General features: G+C 54.4%; 1 protein-coding gene across 2 annotated transcripts; it reads right to left on the bottom strand.

Annotated features, from left to right (window-relative positions):
* Positions 1-2,157: 2,157 nt before the first annotated feature.
* On the bottom strand, positions 2,158-5,154 carry LOC121168010 (vacuolar protein sorting-associated protein 37D). 2 transcript variants are annotated; one of them, XM_040997766.1, is made up of 4 exons: positions 5,017-5,154; positions 3,467-3,638; positions 2,681-2,763; positions 2,158-2,541 (listed from the first exon to the last, which is right to left on the bottom strand). In XM_040997766.1, exons 1-4 carry the CDS (start codon positions 5,152-5,154, stop codon positions 2,158-2,160), a joined length of 777 nt encoding a protein of 258 aa, XP_040853700.1. The 2 variants fall into 2 exon arrangements, with proteins under 2 accessions (XP_040853700.1, XP_040853701.1); XM_040997767.1 differs by lacking the exons at positions 2,681-2,763; positions 3,467-3,638.
* Between the last annotated feature and the right edge of the window lie 12,719 nt (positions 5,155-17,873).

The following is a 17,873-nucleotide window of genomic DNA, read 5'->3' as shown; positions in this document are numbered from 1 at the left end:
GAGGTCCTTTGGAAAGACCCTGCCTGCTTCCCATGGTAGCACTCGTCACCCCAGCTCCTCTCTTGCCTGTGTCTTTCCTTTCCATGTGTGTGCGTGTTTGAAAGGCAGATTTACAAAGAGAGAAGAGCTTTCCATCCACTGGTTCACTCTCCAGACAGCCACAACAGTCCTGTCCAGAGCCAGCAGCTCCATCCAGCTTTCCACATGGGTGCCAGGGGATCAAGTGTCGGGACCATCTTCTGCTGCTTTTCCAGGCGGGAAATGAAAATGAGCAGGGAACTGGATCTGAAATGGAGCAGATGGGGATCCCAGGCAGCAGCTTAACCCACTGCACCATGCCAGTCCCTTCATACAGAGGGTCTTTTCCTCCGCTGTCTCTGGAAAGCCAAGAGCCAGGCTCCGAGCAGTAGCTGCTCTGCTCCTCAATGTCAGATAGTGGAGGAAGGCTCGGAGGTGCTAACCGGAGGGAAAGGTAAGTGGTGTGAGCGTGTGCCCACCTCCAGGTCTAGAGGGATGCGCTAGAGCTCAGTGAGGGGCCGTCAACTCCAACAAGCAGGCCCGGTCCCATGGGACAACCATCTCAGGAGAGAGCACCAACTCTACCTCTGGGAGAAGACTCAATTTCGCAAGCAACACATGGGGTGCACTTCTGGTTCCCCATGATTTCCACCCCTCCCCCTACCCGAGTGCTTTGAGATCCAAAGACGCGACATCTCCCGCGCACACACACGTGCACGCATGCACACGTGACCCAATGATGGAAGCGTGCCTTCAACACCTTCTTGTGGGACAATCGTGTCCCTCGTCACTGTCACTACGCATGCGCCATTTTCACAGGTCCCTCTTGCAGCGCAATTCTCCAGCGAGAAGTACAACCGAATCATACCTGCCTCGTTCTAGAAGGTTCTATTTCTGTGAATACTGACCACACTGACATCAGCTTTGCTGGGCACACACACAGCAGATTGCTGACCCCTTTCCCCCCACCCCCAGACCTTATGTACAAACCCTTTCAGACCTCTTCACCCTTCAGGCTTAACCTAAGCTGACCCAAGCCACGTCCTTGCTCACCCACCCACTCTGCCCCACTCCCTGCCACCCAGCTGAAGACCAGTGCATGGGGTCTGACACAACCCCCTCCATCGCTCACTCGGTGGGCGTGGCGATCTGCCAGACCAGAGAAGGCCCAAGTACCACCCTGTTTGGGCTTATGAATGACCCCAGAAAAGATGGTCACACAGACAAGTGGGAGCACTGAGAGCCAAGATGGGGCTTCAGGTCAATTAAGAGAGGCTCTTGAGGACTGGCCATCAGGAAAGGCTTCCTGGACGAGGTGGGCAGAGAGGACTCAGGGGGCTGCCGGGCATCCTCATCATCACATTTATTCACGACCCCTAGGGGCTGGGGCTGGGGACAGAACATACAAAGACAAGGACCTGCCCTCGGAAAGCTTCCATTCTAAGGAGATGGGAGGGGACAGAAAAAATACAGGACAGTCTTTTCCTGGAGACGGCCCACTCTCACCTGTGCGGGTCAGAAGCTCCTGGCCCTACCTTGCCCCCAGTGGGGTCCGGAGCGCCAACGAGTGAGTGAGCCAGCAAGCGAGCCAACTAGCTAGCAGGGCACACAGGCCCCATCATTGGGGGCGGCCCACCTGGCTCCAGGATAGTGTGCCCCAGAACTCGGGGGGTAGGGGGAAAGAGGCAAAGGTAGGCTCCACACGGTGTGGGGGAGGATATGATGGAGAGCACTCCTGCTTAGCCTTGGCGTTGGCATTGTACGAGCCCAGAGTGGGGCAGCAGGGCCCCAGGCCTCCCCTAGAAGGTGACGAAAGTTCTTTCTTGAAGGTTGGCCCACCACCCTGGACGACCCAAAGTGGGAGACCAAAAAAAGAAAAAAAAAAAAAAGGCAGAGGTGCCTCAGTGCCCCCTAAGCCCTGGCACCTGCCCACCCCCCCAACCCTCTGTGTCCAGGTGACCCAAGTCCTCCCCAGCTCAGCCTCCAGGGCCAGGGTGGGGGACCTGCCTGAAGCCAGGGGGGAGGGGCCTGCCCCTCCCCCCCACCCAGGCAGTTTTGGGGGAGAGGAGGAGGAGTCCCCCTTTCCCCCTCTGCATCAAGTTTGTCTGGGTCCCATGCCGGGGGACCGCACCCTAAATCCTACCGGTGGGGGGGCTCGGGCTGCGAGGGCCGGGGGCTCAGCAGAGGAGCGGGGCCGAGGGGGCACCCGGGGGAGGCCTTCAGCGGGGGCACTGGGCGGGAGTCCAAAGGGGGCAGGCTCCGGGGCACAGCCGCAGCTGCTGGCGGCGGTCCCCGGGCGGCCCCTGTGGGGAGCACAGCCGCAGCCGCGGGAAAGGCCTTGGGAGGCTCCGAGGGCGCAGAGGGGGCTGGTTGGCCGGCGCCAGAGCGCTCCCTGCGCCGCAGCAGCTCCTGCAGCTTCTCCGCCTGGGTCCGACGCAGGTGGGCCAGGGCACGGCCACGCTGGAAGGCGGGAAGGAAGGCCTCCAGGCTTTGCTCCCCGAGTAGCAGCTGCTCCATCTGCTCCTGGGACAGGGGCGGGCAGGGGGACAACTTGGAAGCGGCTCCACGGGGGCCCAGAGAAGCCATACTTGGGTTTCCTGCAGGTGGGGTTCGCCAGCCTGGCCCTCCCAAGAGGCCCTGGCCTGGCCACCCGTCCCCTCACCTCAGCGTCCTGCTCCGCCTCCTCTAGTTCGGCCTGCAACCAGCCCAGGGCGCAGTGGGGACTCCAGCGGTGCATGCTCTCCTCTGAGGAGACATAAGGATGGCGAGTGACCCTCAGCGGCCCCTGCCCTCCAGGGCAAGCTAGTCACCCTGGACGGACTCATTGTCGTTCCGTGTGGCCTTCTATGTCTCTTGCTTCTCCCACTCCCTCCCCCTGCTGCTTGTCTTCTTATTTTTGTTTTTATTGTAAAAGCAGATCAGATTTACGGAAAGACAGAGAGAAAGATCTTCTATTTTCTGATTGACTTCCCAAATGGCCACAATGGCTGGAGCTGAGCCGATCCGAAGCCAGAAGCCAGGAGCTTCTTCTGGGTCTCCCATGCAGGTACAGGGTCCCAAGGCTTTACTGTTTTTCCAGGCCACAAGCAGGGAGTTGGATGGGAAGTGGAGCAGCCGGGACACAAACTGGCATCCCTATGGGATGCCAGCACTTGTGGGGTGAGAATTCAGCCACTGAGCCATCACACTGGGCCCTGCTGTTTCCCTGTCTGAGCAGTATCCATATGATGGGTTTGGACATTGTTGCTGCCACGGCTCAACACACCTCCACCCCACCCCACCCCATACCAGCCCAGGGCTGAAGCCCCTACTACAAGCTCCCTCTTTCAACCCTGCCTGCTCCTCACTTCCATTCTGTAGGAGGCCATGGGCAGCACAACCCACCACCAAAGCCAAAACAACTCTTCCCAATTCCCCTCTTCCCCACACCCGTCCCGAGCTCCCTCACCTAGTCGCTGCAGTTTGTCGGCGCAGTTCTCAGCCACCTCCCGCAGCTCCTGGTACTTGATGGCCAGGGCAGCCCGGCCCATCTCCAAGCGAGGTCGTAGGGCCAGGTTCTCCTTGGCCAGCGCGTAGTTGGAGGCCAGGCAAGCTTCACGCTCCAGCTGCAGGCCCTGGAACTGCCAACATAGGGGGATAATCAGGGAGTCCACCCCCAGCTTACCCCCCAGGGCGCCAAGCCCAAGGCACCTGCCCACAGGTGGAGGGGGCTGGGCTGGGCAGGGAGGGGGGTTTGTACCCTGGGCTCCTACCATGTGGGGTAACTGTGAGACCCGAGAGAGAAACACATCCCTGTGGTGGCCTCTACAAACAGTAGTTAATTTGTAATCTTTCAATTAATCTGTGTGCCCAGGGTCCTGGGAGGAGCCCGCCTCCTGCCGCTGTCCCATTTTCCATGCCTGGGCAGCTGCCCTGGCATTCCAAGGCTTTGTCTGCTTCCTCCTCAGGTGTCCCTGCCCACAACCCCGACCTTCTCCACAGTGAGGTGGGCACCCTGCCCCTTTCCAGAACACACCCCCTGTCTTCACAGCGCACCCTTCTCTCTCCTCCAAAGCGGAACTCCCAGGCCCCCCCATCCATATCTACCAAGAACACACACACACATACACACAGACGCACCCCTCTCCACTCTGATACCCCAGCACCCTGCTTCCCACTTCCTGCACAGAGCAGAGCCCCATCCCTGGGCCAGGCCCCCTCCCTGCCGTGGAGACCTCGTTTCCCGCCCCCCAACCCCATCCCCTGGCAGGTGGCAGGAACACCTGCTCCTCCTTCACACACACACACACACACACACACACACACACACCCCCCCCCCCCCCCCCCCCCGGTGCCTCCCCAAACAGCCCAGCAGCCCAGGCCTATCTCTGGAAAATACACAACTTTCTCCTATGGTGGCCTACCGAGGAATACACACACACAGCTCGGCTTGGTTCAGGCCCCCTCCCCAGCGCGGGGTACCCAGCTCCCCTGCGTGCGCGCGCCGCTGTCGCCCCCCCTCCCCGTGCCCAACCCCCTCGCAGGGGTCCCCCCAGGCGTCCAGCCAGCCCCCTCAACCTCGCTCCAGCGCTCCCTCCCTCGGGAAGGCGCCTCCCCTTTCTGGGCACTGGTTTGCGCGTGCGAGCCAAAGCCCCCCACCTTCCCCCCAATCCCTCCCCACACACCCCACGACCAACCGCTGCCCCCCACCCCGAACACACCTCCCCGGAGCATCCGCCGTAGGACACGCCTCGCGGCCAGCCCGGGCGTTGGGAGTGGGGGGGCGGGCACGGGCACCTCCCCGACCCGCCCCAGGCCGGAGCCCGGTACCCCCTTTCCATCCCCCACCCCCGGGGGTCGGGGGGGGCGGCTCCGCAGGGGTCCCCCATCACTCGTTCCGTGCCCCCCGCCGGGCACGCGCGGCCCTGCGCCCCGGGGCGGACAGGCAAGCAGGCAGGTCCCGGCCAGGCCGCGGCCCGGCCCCCCGCGCCCCCTCTTCGCAGCCCCGCCGCGCTCTACCTTCCTGCTAAGCCGCACGATCCGGTCCAGCTTGGGTTCATCCTGAAGCAGGTCCCGGAGCTGCCCGGTGCTGAGGATCCCAAAGCGCCCCGGGCTGCCGGGCTCCGGCCCCGCCCGCGCCGCCCGGGCCCGGTACATGCCGCCCGCCCGCGCCCCCAGCTCGGCTGCTGGCTCGGCCCGTTCGGCCCGCTCCGCCCCGGCTCCGGCTCCGGGATCCGGGATCCGGCTGCGGCTCCGCCGCCAGGGGGCGCCCCGCCCGCTCTTAAAGGGACCGCGCCGCCGGGCTGGCGGGGGCAGGGAAGGGGGTGGCACCGCACCCCTGGGCGCGCGGGGAGAAGACGCGCCCGGCTTCATCCAGCACGAACCGATTTCTCCGTGCCATCCCGACATCTGCGCCCCATTCACCACGACTGCCCCGCCCGCTCGCTCCCTCACGCCCACCCAGGCACGCCCCTCCCACCTTGGGGAGGGAGAGGGGATGCTTAAGATACCTAGAGCTATTTCTCATCCCCGCCCTGTACCCTATTTCAGAGCCTTCAGCTCAGGTAAATCCCTTCACTTCTCCAAGTCTCAGTCTTCTCTTCTGTGGAATGGGTTGTTGGAACCCAGGTATTCGTGCAGATGCTCCACCTGTCGTCTGTCTTGATAACCCAGGCTGGACCAGGGCTGGGAGGAGTCCGCATCTCAGGAAAGGCTCCAGGAAACCCCAGCAGCAGTGAGAGGGCTTGGTCCCGCTTTGCCACAGTCAAGAGGGCTTCCCTGAAGAGGTGACAGTTGTGTTGGGATTGGAAATGAGGGGACCAGAGGGAAGTCCTTAAGCTAAGGCTGCAAGGCCCAAGGAGGACTCCTCCGGAGAGCACCAGATGGAGCATCCTGGATAGGCAGGGTACAAGGGTCTCCAGTGGGAGCAGAGCAGGCTACCTCTGTGTCTTGGAAATGGCTTGAAATTTGATTTTCCCCATCTTGATGTGTCTCAGGAGGTTGGGCTTGGGACACCCCAGACCTGAATCACAGCGCCCCCACCACTACCTTCCAGTCACAGCTCTGTCTTCCTATTCTTTAATGCACTGCTTCCCCAGGGGGGCAGCAGGTGGCCGCCCCAGTGCTGGGTGCAAATGGCTCAGTGGATAAGTCCTCACCTTGCGTAATCTGGCTGCTCTAGTTCCCATCCAGCTCCCTGCTTGTATCCTGGGAAAGCAACAGAGGATGGCCCAGAGACTTGGGAGGAGACCCAAAAGAAGCTCCTGGCTCCTGGCTTCAGATCAGCTCAGCTGTAGCCATTGCTGCTACTTGGGAAATAACCCAGTGGACAAAGATTCTTTCCTTGTGTCCCTCCTTCTCTCCATTAATCTGCCTATCCAACAAAAATAAATCTTTAAAAAATAATAAATAAAAATTAAATAAATCTTTTTAAAAGTAGAAGTTTATTTTTTAATAAAATTTTTAAAGATTTCTTTATTATTTTATTGGAAAGGCAGATGTACAGAGAGGAGGAGAGACAGAGAGGAAGATCTTCCGTCCAATAATTTACTCTACAAATGGCCGCAACAGCTGGTACTATGCCGATCTGGAGCCAGAAGCCAGGAGCCTCTTCCGGGACTCCCACATGGGTGCAGGGTCCCAAAGGCTTTGGGCCGTCCTTTACTGCTTTCCCAGGCCACAAGCACGGAGTTGGATGGGAAGTGGAGCCGCCGGGATTAGAACTGGTGCCCATATGGGATCCTGGTGCGTTCAAGGTGAGGACCTTAACCATTATGCTATCATGCCGGGCCCTAATTAAATAAATCTTCTAAAGATGAACACATTCTCCACTGTCCCCGCTCAAAAGTCCCTTTGCTCCTTTCTCATCCTTCCCCACATCCCTCATCTCCATCCCCAAATAACTCCATTCTTGATTTACTTTGTGTCTGCATGATCCATATGAACTTGTGTCGAAATGAATTCCTGCAGTGGAGACTGAGTTGTATTTGGCTTCTGTCACTAAGAATTATTATCAACATAAGTCAGTGCCATGGTTCAATTGCCTGATCTTTACCTTGCAAACACTGGGATTCCATATGGGCACTGGTTCCTGTCCCAGCTGCTCCACTTTTGTTCCAACTCTGCTTGTGGCCTGGGAAAACAGTAGAGGACAATCCTAAGCTTGGGACCCTGCACCTGCGTGGGAGACCCAGCAGAAGCTCCTGGCTTTGGGTTGACTGACCTCCAGCAGTTGCAGCCACTTGGGGAGTGAAACATCAGGTGGAAAAGCTTTCTGTTTCTCCTCTCTGTAAGTCTGCCTTTCCAATAAAAATAAAGAAATCTTTTTTTTTAAAAAAAGCCTAAAGCATTATTGTTATTATCAACCATTTTTATTTTATTTGAAGAGCAGAGAGAGAATCTTCCGTCTGTTAGTTCACCCCTTAAATGCCCACAACTGGCAAGACTGGGCCAGGGTTCCACCTGGAGCTTGAAACTTCATCCACATCTCCCACATGTGTTGCAGGGACATGCACAGCTGCTGCCTCCCAGGGGCCGCAGCAGCAGGAAAGCCCAAGATGCCCTGGACAGCTGCCTGCTCAGGAACCACTGTAATGTCCATCCTTGCATTTCCCTGCAGGGCATTCCGCTGTGCGGTTCTGCCGCTCTTCTATCCACCCTGTCAGTGGATGTTTGGAGTGTTCTCAGCTTGGGTGCTTTTTTTTTTTTTTTAAGATTTATTTATTTTATTGGAAACTCAGATATACACAGTGGAGGAGAGACAGAGAGGAAGATCTTCCGTCCGATCATTCACTCCCCAAGTGGCCGCAATTGCTGGAGCTGAGCCAATCCGAAGCCAGGAACCTCTTCCGGGACTCCCACATGGGTGCAGGGTCCCAAAGCTTTGGGCCGTCCTTGGCTGCTTTCCCGGGCCACAGGCAGGGAGCTGGATGGGAAGCAGGGCCGCCAGGATTAGAACCGGCGCCCATATGGGATCCCGGGCATTCAAGGTGAGGACCTTAACCACTGCGTCATCACGCCGGGCCCTGTCTTTAGTATTTTAAGAAATATAACTTTTTAATAATTTATTTATTCTTATTGGAAAAGCATACTTATAGAGAGAAGGAGAGACAGAGAGAAAGATCTTTCACCTGCTGTTTCACTCCCCAAGTGGCCACAACGGTCAGAGTTGAGCCAATCCAAAGCCAGGAGCTTCTTCCAAGTGGGAGCAGAATCCCAAGGTTTTCCCACATTTGGCATTAGCCAGGCCTAGAGTGCCTACCAGCAAAACACTGCTTTTCTCCTTGGGCAACGTGAGCTCAGATGGGCCCAGACCTGTCCTGGGCCCAACCTTGCCACACTGTCCCTGCCAGCACGTGCCAACCACCCACAGCCATCGCAGGGGGCCTCGGCTGTGCTCCTTAGCAGGGCTCCTTCCACCTCTGCTGCCTGCCCCCAGCAGCAGTGGGGAGCTCTTGGGAGCAGTGGGGACCTGGGCCACCGTTGGGCAGCCCTGCTACATTCATCCTGACTGCCCACTCCAGTTGGAGCCTTGGCCTGGGCCTTGCCTCTTCCACCCTGCATGCAGTGCCCCCTTAGGGCTTACAGGTGAGCTGGTTGCCCGGCTCCTCCACCCCAGGGGCAGCCAGCTCAGCAAGGACTCTGACAACTTGAACACTGCATGGCTGGACCCTTTTGTAAATATAGAGGTTATTTATTTATTCTAGAATCAGAGAGAGAGAGAGACACTGAGAGAGCTCTTCCATCCACTGGTTCACTCCCCAAATGCTGCAACAGGCAGGGCTGTGTCAAGCAGAAGCCATCCGAAATCCCATCCGAATCTCCCATGGAGCTCCATCCGGGACCCAACTTCCTGAGCCATCCTCGCTGCCTCCCAGGGTATGTATTAAGAATCTGAAATTGGAAAAGGAGGAGTACCAGGTACTCCAACATGGGATACAGGCGTCCCACAAGACATCTTTTTTTAAGATTTATTTTTATTGGAAAGGCAGATTTATAGAAAGGAGAGACAGAGAGAAAGCTTTTCCATCTGCTGGTTCATTCCCCAAATGGCTGCAGCTGCCAGAGCTGACCCAATCTGAAGCCAGGAGCTTTTTCTGGTTCTCCCACTTGAGTGCAGGGTCCCAAGGCTCTGGGCCTCCTTGATTATCCTCCCAGGCCACAAGCAGGGAACTGGATGGGAAGAGGAGCAGCCAGGACACAAACTTGCATCTATGTGGGGTGCTGGTGCTTGGAGTGGAGGATAAACCTAACTGCTGCCCCATTGCTAGATTTCGATCCTCGGTCACCGTTGGATCATGCTCATTTCAACAGATGGAAAAGCTTCACCAGACTGAATACAGACCCTTGTGAGTTGCACTGACCAGGAAAAATCCAGAAACAAACTTGGAAAAAATGGACGCGGTAGACATCACCATGTCGAGACAACTCAGAAGTGACACAAGCTGAAAAGATGCCTACTTCACCTTGGCCACAGAGATTGGTGCAGGAGAAGTTAATCCTGAGATGCGCAAGCCAGGAATGTGAGAGTGTGGGAGGACTTGGCCAGGGGAGGTAGAAGAGTAGGGTGCTATAGGGGGGAGCCAGGTGGGGGCTGTTTAGGGGAATTCAGGAAAGGGGATGGGAGAGAGAAGCTGGGGGAGGAGGCAGGGACCCAAGAAGGGGAAGAGACCCAGAGAGAGGGGTTCCAGGAGGGACAGGAGTGGGGGGCTGTGGAACAGGTGACCAGAAGGGAGGGGTTCAGCATGGGACTTGGGAGGGTGTGCAGGAGGCAGGGCTGCTACAGAGTGGACTTGAGGGTAAGGAAGAGATGAAAGGGGCAACTATCCCAACCATAGCAGGGCAAGGGTCAGGATCCAGGGAATACCCACCCCCCTTGGAGTGCCAGAGGGCCTGGAGGGTTAGGAAAGGTCTAAAGGAGGGAATGGGGGGCTAGCCCAGATCCTTCCTCTGCCCACTGGGCCGAGGCCCTGCACCTGTCCTACCCCCACTCCAGAGTGGGCCCCCCCCCCCCCGGGAGGATCCCCCATGGAGAGGAGGGGGTTAAAGGTGAGGCCGCACCAGCGGGCTAGGATTGGCAGGTTCCCGAGCCCACGGTCCAGGCCAGGGCCGCCCCACGGGCCTGCAGCCGGCGGGGCAGCTGCCGCCCACGTGCTAAAGGGAGAAGAGGCACCGGATCAAGGGGCAAAGGACGCCCTGGAGTGAGGAGGGCGGGAATGGGCACTGCCCGAGTCCACACCCCTGGCTAAAAGCCCGGGCCTGGGGCGGTGCAACGCTCAGAGCCCTTTGCCGCTTGGCTCTCTCGAGCGGCTGCGGCTAGGCTGGGACGTTCAGAGCATCTCCTTGCCCCAGCCACCAAGCGCACGACCCAGGGGAGTTCCTTCCAAATCAGGTAAGTGAGGGTGTGCAGGTCTCTGGGAGGCAGCGCCTGCCTCAGTCTCCCCACCTGTGCAATGTGTAAGTGCAGCTGGGTGGACGGGGTTAAACCTTCCTGTGTATCCACGCTGGGCGTGGGGCGGGGTGGGGGTGGGGCTCAACTGCTGTCCCCCTGCATCAATCAAAAATGGCTGAGAGAGGGTGGTATGCACCCAGCTCGGGCTGCCTTGAGGATGGGGATGTTGGAATCTTGAGCTGGAGGGTCCTCCAGCCTGGACAGGTGTAGGCGCCCATGGAGATGCCAGGTCCCCGTGGGTGCTAGGGTCCAAGGAAGAGCCCAAGCGGGCGCTGGCTAGGCAGGTTTCAGAGTGGGGCCTGTAGCTCCATGGCCCCCAGGGGCTTTGGGAGTGGTCAGGAGTGGGAGGGGTCTGTTTCCTGCTCCCATCCCCATTGTGCCCCACGAAATACACACACACACACCCCACACACATACGCACACACATGGCTGGGTTCAAACCTTGGGGAGGGGGCAGGGGCGGGCTTTGGGAGTTTTCTGTTCTTTCCCTTGTCAGCTCTGGGACCCTGGGCTTCTGACTTCACTTCTTTGGGCCTGGCTCTTCTGAAGTGGGTGACATGGAGAGAACTGCTCCTTGGACACTCCTATGGAAATGAGGACAGAATGACATGGGAAAGTAGATGCTTTGGAAGATAAGGCAGCCCAATGATGACCAAGTCACCCCCATCCCCGCCAGTCTGTTCTGGTCCTTGACAAGAGGGTGATGTCCCAGGGGCACAGGCTGACAGGTGCAGCCAGAGTGCCAAGGAGGGTAGGGGGAGTCTGCCTCAGGCCTCCAACTTGCTTGCTAAGGACCACTTACCTCAAACCCTGGGCTTGCCCCATCTCTGGCACACAGGTTCATGGACCCAGGGAAGGGCTGTGGGTAGGAGGTTTGGGAACCCCACATCCACCCAAGGAGGTCCAGGTTCTCAACCTCCTGCCAGGGGAAGCTGGGGAAAATGCAGGGAGGCCCCAACTGAGGACTGGGGAGCTACAGCAGACAAGCAGGACTTTCCTTGTGAGAAGGCAACCCTCGGTGTCCCCCCTCAAACCTCCCTTCCTGCCAACACCACACAGCGACCCCAGGCCAGGGCTGGGGTCAGGGGTCACAGACCCCTTGGGTTCCTGTTTTTATTTTTATTTTTATTTTTTAAAGATTTATTTTTATTATTTTTTCATTGGAAAGGCGGATATACAGAGAGGAGAGACAGAGAGGAAGATCTTCCATCCGATGATTCACTCCCCAAGTGAGCGCAACGGGCCGATACTATGCCGATCCGAAGCCAGGAGCCTCTTCGGGTCTCCCACGCGGTTGCAGGTTCCCAAAGCATTGGGCCGTCCTCAACTGCTTCAGCGTGGTTCAGCCCCAGCTGCTGAGGCAACTGGAAGAGGGAGCCAGAGGATACAAGATGTTTCTCTGTATGTGTCTGTCTTCCCCTCTGCCTTAAAAAAAAAAAAAAAAAATGGATAGGGCTCGCACCACGGCATAGTAGGCTGATTCTGCTTGCAGCTCTGGCATCACATGTGAATACTGGTTTGTGTCCTGGCTATTCCACTTCCCATCCGGCTCCCTGCCAATTGCCTGAGTAAACAAGTAGAGAATGGCCCAAAGCCTTGGGACCCTGCACCCATGTGAAAAACCCTGAAGAAGCTCCTGGCTCCTGGCTTCAGCCTGGCTCAGTTCTGGCTGTTACAGCCATTTGGGGGAGTGAACCAGCCGATGGAAGATCTTTCTCTGTCTCTCCTCTCTGTAGATCTGCCTTTCCAGTAAAATAAACCTTTAAAACAAACAAGATCGGGCACATTCGGGGTGATGTGGCAGTAGATAAATTTTTAAAACAAATGAGAGGGGCCCAGTGTGATAGTATAGTGCTTAAAGTCCTCACCTTGAACATGCCAGGATCCCATATGGGCGCCAATTCTAATCCTGGCTGTTCCACTTCCTATCCAGCTCCCTGCCTGTGGCCTGGGAAAGCAGTTGAGGACGGCCCAAAGCTTTGGGACCCTGCACCCGCATGGGAGACCCAGAAGAAGCTCCTGGCTTCAGATTGGCTCAGCTCCAGCCGTTGCAGTCGCTTAGGGAGTGAACCATCGGACAGAAGATCTTTCCTCTCTCTCTCCTCCTCTTTGCATATCTGCCTTTCCAATAAAAAATAAATAAATCTTTAGAGAAAATGAGAGAACAGGTGGCTGGAAGCTTCTAGATTCGTTTCAGGGTGGGGACAGGAAACTAGAAAGACCAAGGGCTGGTGATGGACTTCAACACCCACAGGACCAATGATTCAGTCAACCATCCCTGGATCTGCAAAAACAAACAAACAAATAACAAGGAAATGCTGCATTGTGAGGTGCCAGGTGAACTCATGGTGTGTGTGTGTGTCTGTGTGACACCTACATGCCAATCAAGTGTTTCTTTGAGTTCATTCTGGCAAATGAGCAAACCTAAGGAGAGAGCTGTGGGAATCTCTGAGGTGCAGCTAGGAGGGCAAGAGGTTCATGTGACAATTGGAGCCTTGCACCCAGCCTTGGAGATGGGGTGACTAGGGACCTGAGGCCTGATAAACCTGTGATACGGATCAAGCACTCACTCCGGGCAGATGGTGTCAGAGCTGAGCTACCGTGCAGGGCATCAGGGCTGAACAAGCGATGTTGGGAAGACACCTTTGTGTGCTGTGCTGGAAGTGGAGTGAACCCCAAGTCCTGGAGCTGGGCACTGAGTGAGGAGGATGCTAGCACCACATACCTGAGTGCCTGGTATCAATATTGGGCTCCTGACCCATGCTTCCTGCCAATGCACACTCTGGCAGGTAGTGCTTGGGTCCCCACTGCCCATGTGTTTGAGTTCCTGGCTCCTGGTTTTGGCCTGGCTCCATCCCAGCCATTGCAGGCATTTGGAGAGTGAACCAGAAGGTAGGAGCTCTCTCTAGCTCTCAAATAAAGTAGTCAAAGAGGAAAAAAGAATTTCTTGGCATGCAGTGGCCTGATCATGTGTTATTGTTTGTTTTTAATATTTAGGGGTTAGCACTATGGCTTAACAGGTTACTTTCCTGCCCTGTGGCATCAGCATCCAATAAGGGTGCTAGTTTGTGTCCTAGTTCCTCCACTTTCAATCTATTTCCCTGCAGATGAGCCTGGGAAAGCAGTGGCATATAACCCAAAGTCTTGGGACCCTGTACCCGTATGGCAGACCCGAAAGGAGCTCCTGGCTTCTGGCTTTGGATTGGCTCAGCTGCAGCCATTACATCCATTTGGGGAATGAACCAGCAGATGGAAGATCTCTCTATGTCTTTCCTTTTTTGTAAATCTGCCTGTCAAATAAAAATAAATAAATAAATAAATCTGAAAAGTTATTTAGTTACTTGAAAGGCAGAGGGGGACAGAGAGAAATCTTCCAAAAGCTGGCTCATTCCCCAAATTTTGGGTTAAGCCAAAGCCAGCAGCCAGGAGCTTCTTCTAGGTCTCCCATGTGGGTGCAGGGATCCAATCACTTGGGTCATCTTCTGCTGCTTTCCCAGGCCATTCACATAAAGCTGGATAGGAAGTAGAGCAACAGGAACTCGAACCAGTGTTGATGTGAGAGGCTAGCACTACAGGTGGCAGGTTAACTCACTATCTCACAACGCCAACCCCTAAACTCAGTTTCTTAAAGAACCCTGTGAAGTCTAGCACATGTGTACAAAGAATATATAGCTTTAGGAAGGTGTCTAATTCACTGAATTTTTGCAAACCATACCCATTTCCCCTAAGCCAAAATTAAAAAAAAAAAAAAAAAAAAAGAGATGGCTAAAGCCAGGAGGCAAGAACTCCATCCATTCTCCTACATGGATGGCAGGGGCCTAAGTACTTGGGCCATCTTCTGCTACCCTCCCAGGCATCTTAGTAGGGAGCTGGCTTGGGAGCAGAGCAGCCGGCACTCCAACTGTCATTCCTTTATGTGTGCAGTGCCAACTACCCTTAACACAAACAACACCTGTGCTAGCTTTCCTTTTTCCTCCTTAAAATGACAGCTGGGGGTGGTGGTCTGGTGTGCATCTGCCACCTGGGGCACTTGCATTCCGCATCAAAGTTCATTCATGACTCTGTTCAGCTTCCATGCTCATCCAAACCCAGGGCAAGCAGCGGAGGATGGCCTGTGTGCTTGGGTCCCTGTCATCCACGTGGGAGACCTGGACAGAGTTCCAGGCTCCTGGCTTTGGCCTTGATCCAATCCTGGGTGTTGCAGCACTTTAGGAAGGTTAATGAGCAGATGGCGGAAATCTCTGCCACCCTAGGTCTCTCTTTCTTTCTTTCTTTCTTTCTTTTTTTTTTTTTTTTAGTTTTAACGCAAGATTTATTAGAAAAGCTGAGAAGAGAAGACTCCCGTCCTAGTGACGGGAGGGGGTTTTGAGATAGAAAGGACCCTTACCCCCTGCCACAGTGGCAGGAGGAAGAGTAAATAGAAGACCCTAGTCCTCTGCCATAGTGGCAGGAGGACAAGAAGCAAAACCCGTATCAATGGTGGGGAATGCACCTTTTAAAGGTTTCCCTCAAAGATGTTTCTCCATAAACAAAGAAAATTCCTGGTTTCCAAGGTACCTGGCCTTGGGACAAAAGGTCACAGAGATACCAGACATAGGACATTCCAGGCCTTAGGCGGATGTGTATTACTTCTTCCTGCTCTCCTTTCAATGATAAAGAGATCGGCCTGAGGCCCTCCCACAATGGCCAGAGGGGATGGCCGATACTTCAGGTGGGGAATTGATATGCTAATAGCACCCCTGTCCCTTGGAAGAGACGTGCTCTGGTGAATCCAAGACATGGTGGGGAAATTCTCTTTTACTCGGGGACCCAGAATACCCTAACTGCCTACTACCCACTCTAACTCCTCTCTCATTCCGCCCCCCAGAAGAAGTAACCCTAACTGCTGTTAGGGGACTGGGACGACGACCGTTCTTAACTGCTTCCTGCTGACAGGGGGCGTAGTTCAAAGGCAGCAGTTGGGTATTCCTCTGGGGGTCGGTCTAAGGGTCCCCAGTGGAATGTAGAAGTCAGAGACGCCTGGCAGAAGTCATCAGATGTGCCTGGCAGGTTGTTTTGGCTCTGGGTGTTCTTTCTTGTTGAAGTCTAGATGACAAAACAAAGACAATTATTATCTCTCCCAACCTAGTATGTAATGGGATAGGTGGAAACATCAGTTTGAATACTTGAATTTTAGAACTTAGATATGAGAAATATTTTGTTGAACATTGGACTTGAGCAGTGTTTAAGGCTATGAACTAGATTTATCAGTTTGAAATAATTCTTTTTAAGCTCAAGTTTTGAAACAATTAAACTCAATGAACATTATAGAACACATGAAACTTTCTGAGCTACATGAAATTGCTATCTAGGTCCATTAGAAGGCACAGAACCAATGAAAGTTAACATGTGGCTTTAGGACTTGAACCCATATAGGGCATGTAAACATTAAGTTTCCATGGAGTTACAATTTCGTCTAGCATTGATGATTCTGAATTAAGATTTAAACTTACTTGACTTTTGAAAATACTACAGTTGCTTTGTATACAAATGGTGGATTTTTAAAATAACAATTGTACTTTACCAGTTGCTGGAAACCCTAAGAGTGTCAGAAGACATTGAGCCTAGAACATAAAGCACAACGCTGAAAACATTTCATTACAAGACTTATCTGGATCATAGCGTAGATGGCAAAAGACTAAACTAGTTGTGAATTACAATAACCCAGCAGCTTATGGCATTCTAGTAAGAATTCACAAAACTCCACACATTAGGGCAAAGGCAATGAACTAGTCCTGTAGTTGTAACAAGCCATACATTGACAGTTGGAGAACAGAAGAGTCTTAAATATATGAACAGAGAGATCCCCAATAATTTAGTAGATGAGGAAGACATGAACCCTGCCTCAGAATGGTGAGGGTGTTCTACCTAGTGATGTCTAGTACAAACTGAAGAGCGATGGCAAACATGCCCTGTCAGGAGCCTGGTCAGCGATACAGGCTGACAGTTACAAGCTAACTTTTCCCTAGGAAAGCTGCTTTTCTGAGCTTCTAGATTAGTCTGTCTGTCACCTAAGCTAATTTGGAGCTCCTGAGAGACCCTGATGGTCACCCTAAGAGAGGGAAGAAGCCCAAGCTAGCTAGGACAGAGAAGGCAGTGTCCAGACAAAATTACAGTTTTCTCTTCCACTGTGAGAACCACCCGGGGCTCCTCGATGCTGTTACGAGGTGTCACCGAAGTCCGTGGATGGCCTTGAGCCTGTGCAGGTTCCCAGGCTGCTTCCGTCCCATGTGGGAGATCCAATGGGAGATGACTGACCTGAAGTACTTGGCCTTCAAGGACAGTCAGATCTCCAATGACCTCCTTGGTAGTTGGGACATGGCCCTGGGCGTCCTTTCTGACAAAGTGTTCATTGCTTCTGCAATGAAGAGCACTTGGGAGGCCTCCGGGGGGGTCTCACTGTAACCAGGAGCACACACCTCTCTCGTCCTGCTTTGCCATGGGATCCTCTCCTGGTCTCTGAGATATAAGACCATGGTGACCCCTTTAAGAGGATATCAGGGTCTCTTTCTTTCAAATAAATGGAATAAAAGTTTATGATGGTGATGAAAATGTCAACACCCTCGCCTGTAGCTGTAGCTGAGAGGACTGTCAGAGGATGGAATCAGGTACACAAGGGCCTGGTTTTTAAAATTGACATATAATTTGCAAATTATGCAGCCTTTCCCCCTTCCCCCGTGTTCCAGTGATCCTCCATGTTCCCGGAGTTGGGGGTTCATCACCACAAATCCCAGCACACTTCCCAGCACTGGAAAAGGAACTCTCTACCTGGGACATATCACACTCCGGTTCCCCCCACCTCCAGGTCACTGGTAATTATCTAGTGGAGATCACGGATTCCAAACATTTGCCTTCTGAGATGGATTAACTTTTGCAAAACTAAAAATAGCACAGGGGCAGGTGTGGGCTAAGGTTTGAGTTCCAGCTCTGGCTTCATGTTAACGCCCACCCTGAGAGGTTCAGGTTCGACGATGGTTCCAGTGCTTGACAGCACCTGGGGAAGACCCAGATGGAGCCACAGTAGACCCCTAGCTTCAGCCTGGCATAACCCATGCACGCAAAGTGGGAATAACTCGGCAGGTGGAAGCTGTCTCTGTATGGCCATGTCTGCCTCTCCCCCCTCCCCCCAAATAATAATAGCAAGACACCTGCCTAATACTTACATCTCTTGATGTAGTATCATATCTATGCTAATGGGAAGACCTGCTATATAGCTATTGTTTAAGGGAATGCGCACAAGCAGGGAAAAGGTCTATTTGTGCTCAGCGCAGGGGCAAATTGTTGTCAGGATATGGATAGAATACACTCAGGCTGACTCTTATTCGAGCATTTGCCCTGGAAGTGGAGGAAATGGGCTGGGAAAAAAAAAGTGATTTCTTGCTCACTG

Source organism: Ochotona curzoniae, unplaced genomic scaffold, assembly GCF_017591425.1.
Source record: "Ochotona curzoniae isolate NIBS_2020 unplaced genomic scaffold, NIBS_Ocur_1.0 patch437, whole genome shotgun sequence".
NCBI lineage: Eukaryota > Metazoa > Chordata > Mammalia > Lagomorpha > Ochotonidae > Ochotona > Ochotona curzoniae.
This window is presented reverse-complemented; position numbering and strand designations above follow the sequence as displayed.

Bases quoted from the DNA above. Each gene is read 5' to 3' on its own strand.
- LOC121168010 (XM_040997766.1), bottom strand. From the start codon at position 5,154: ATGTACCGGGCCCGGGCGGCGCGGGCGGGGCCGGAGCCCGGCAGCCCG. The intron at 3,639-5,016 runs GTAGAGCGCGGC...CTATGTTGGCAG, and splicing joins TCGTGCGGCTTAGCAGGAAG to TTCCAGGGCCTGCAGCTGGA. The intron at 2,764-3,466 runs GTGAGGGAGCTC...ATGTCTCCTCAG, and splicing joins CGACAAACTGCAGCGACTAG to AGGAGAGCATGCACCGCTGG.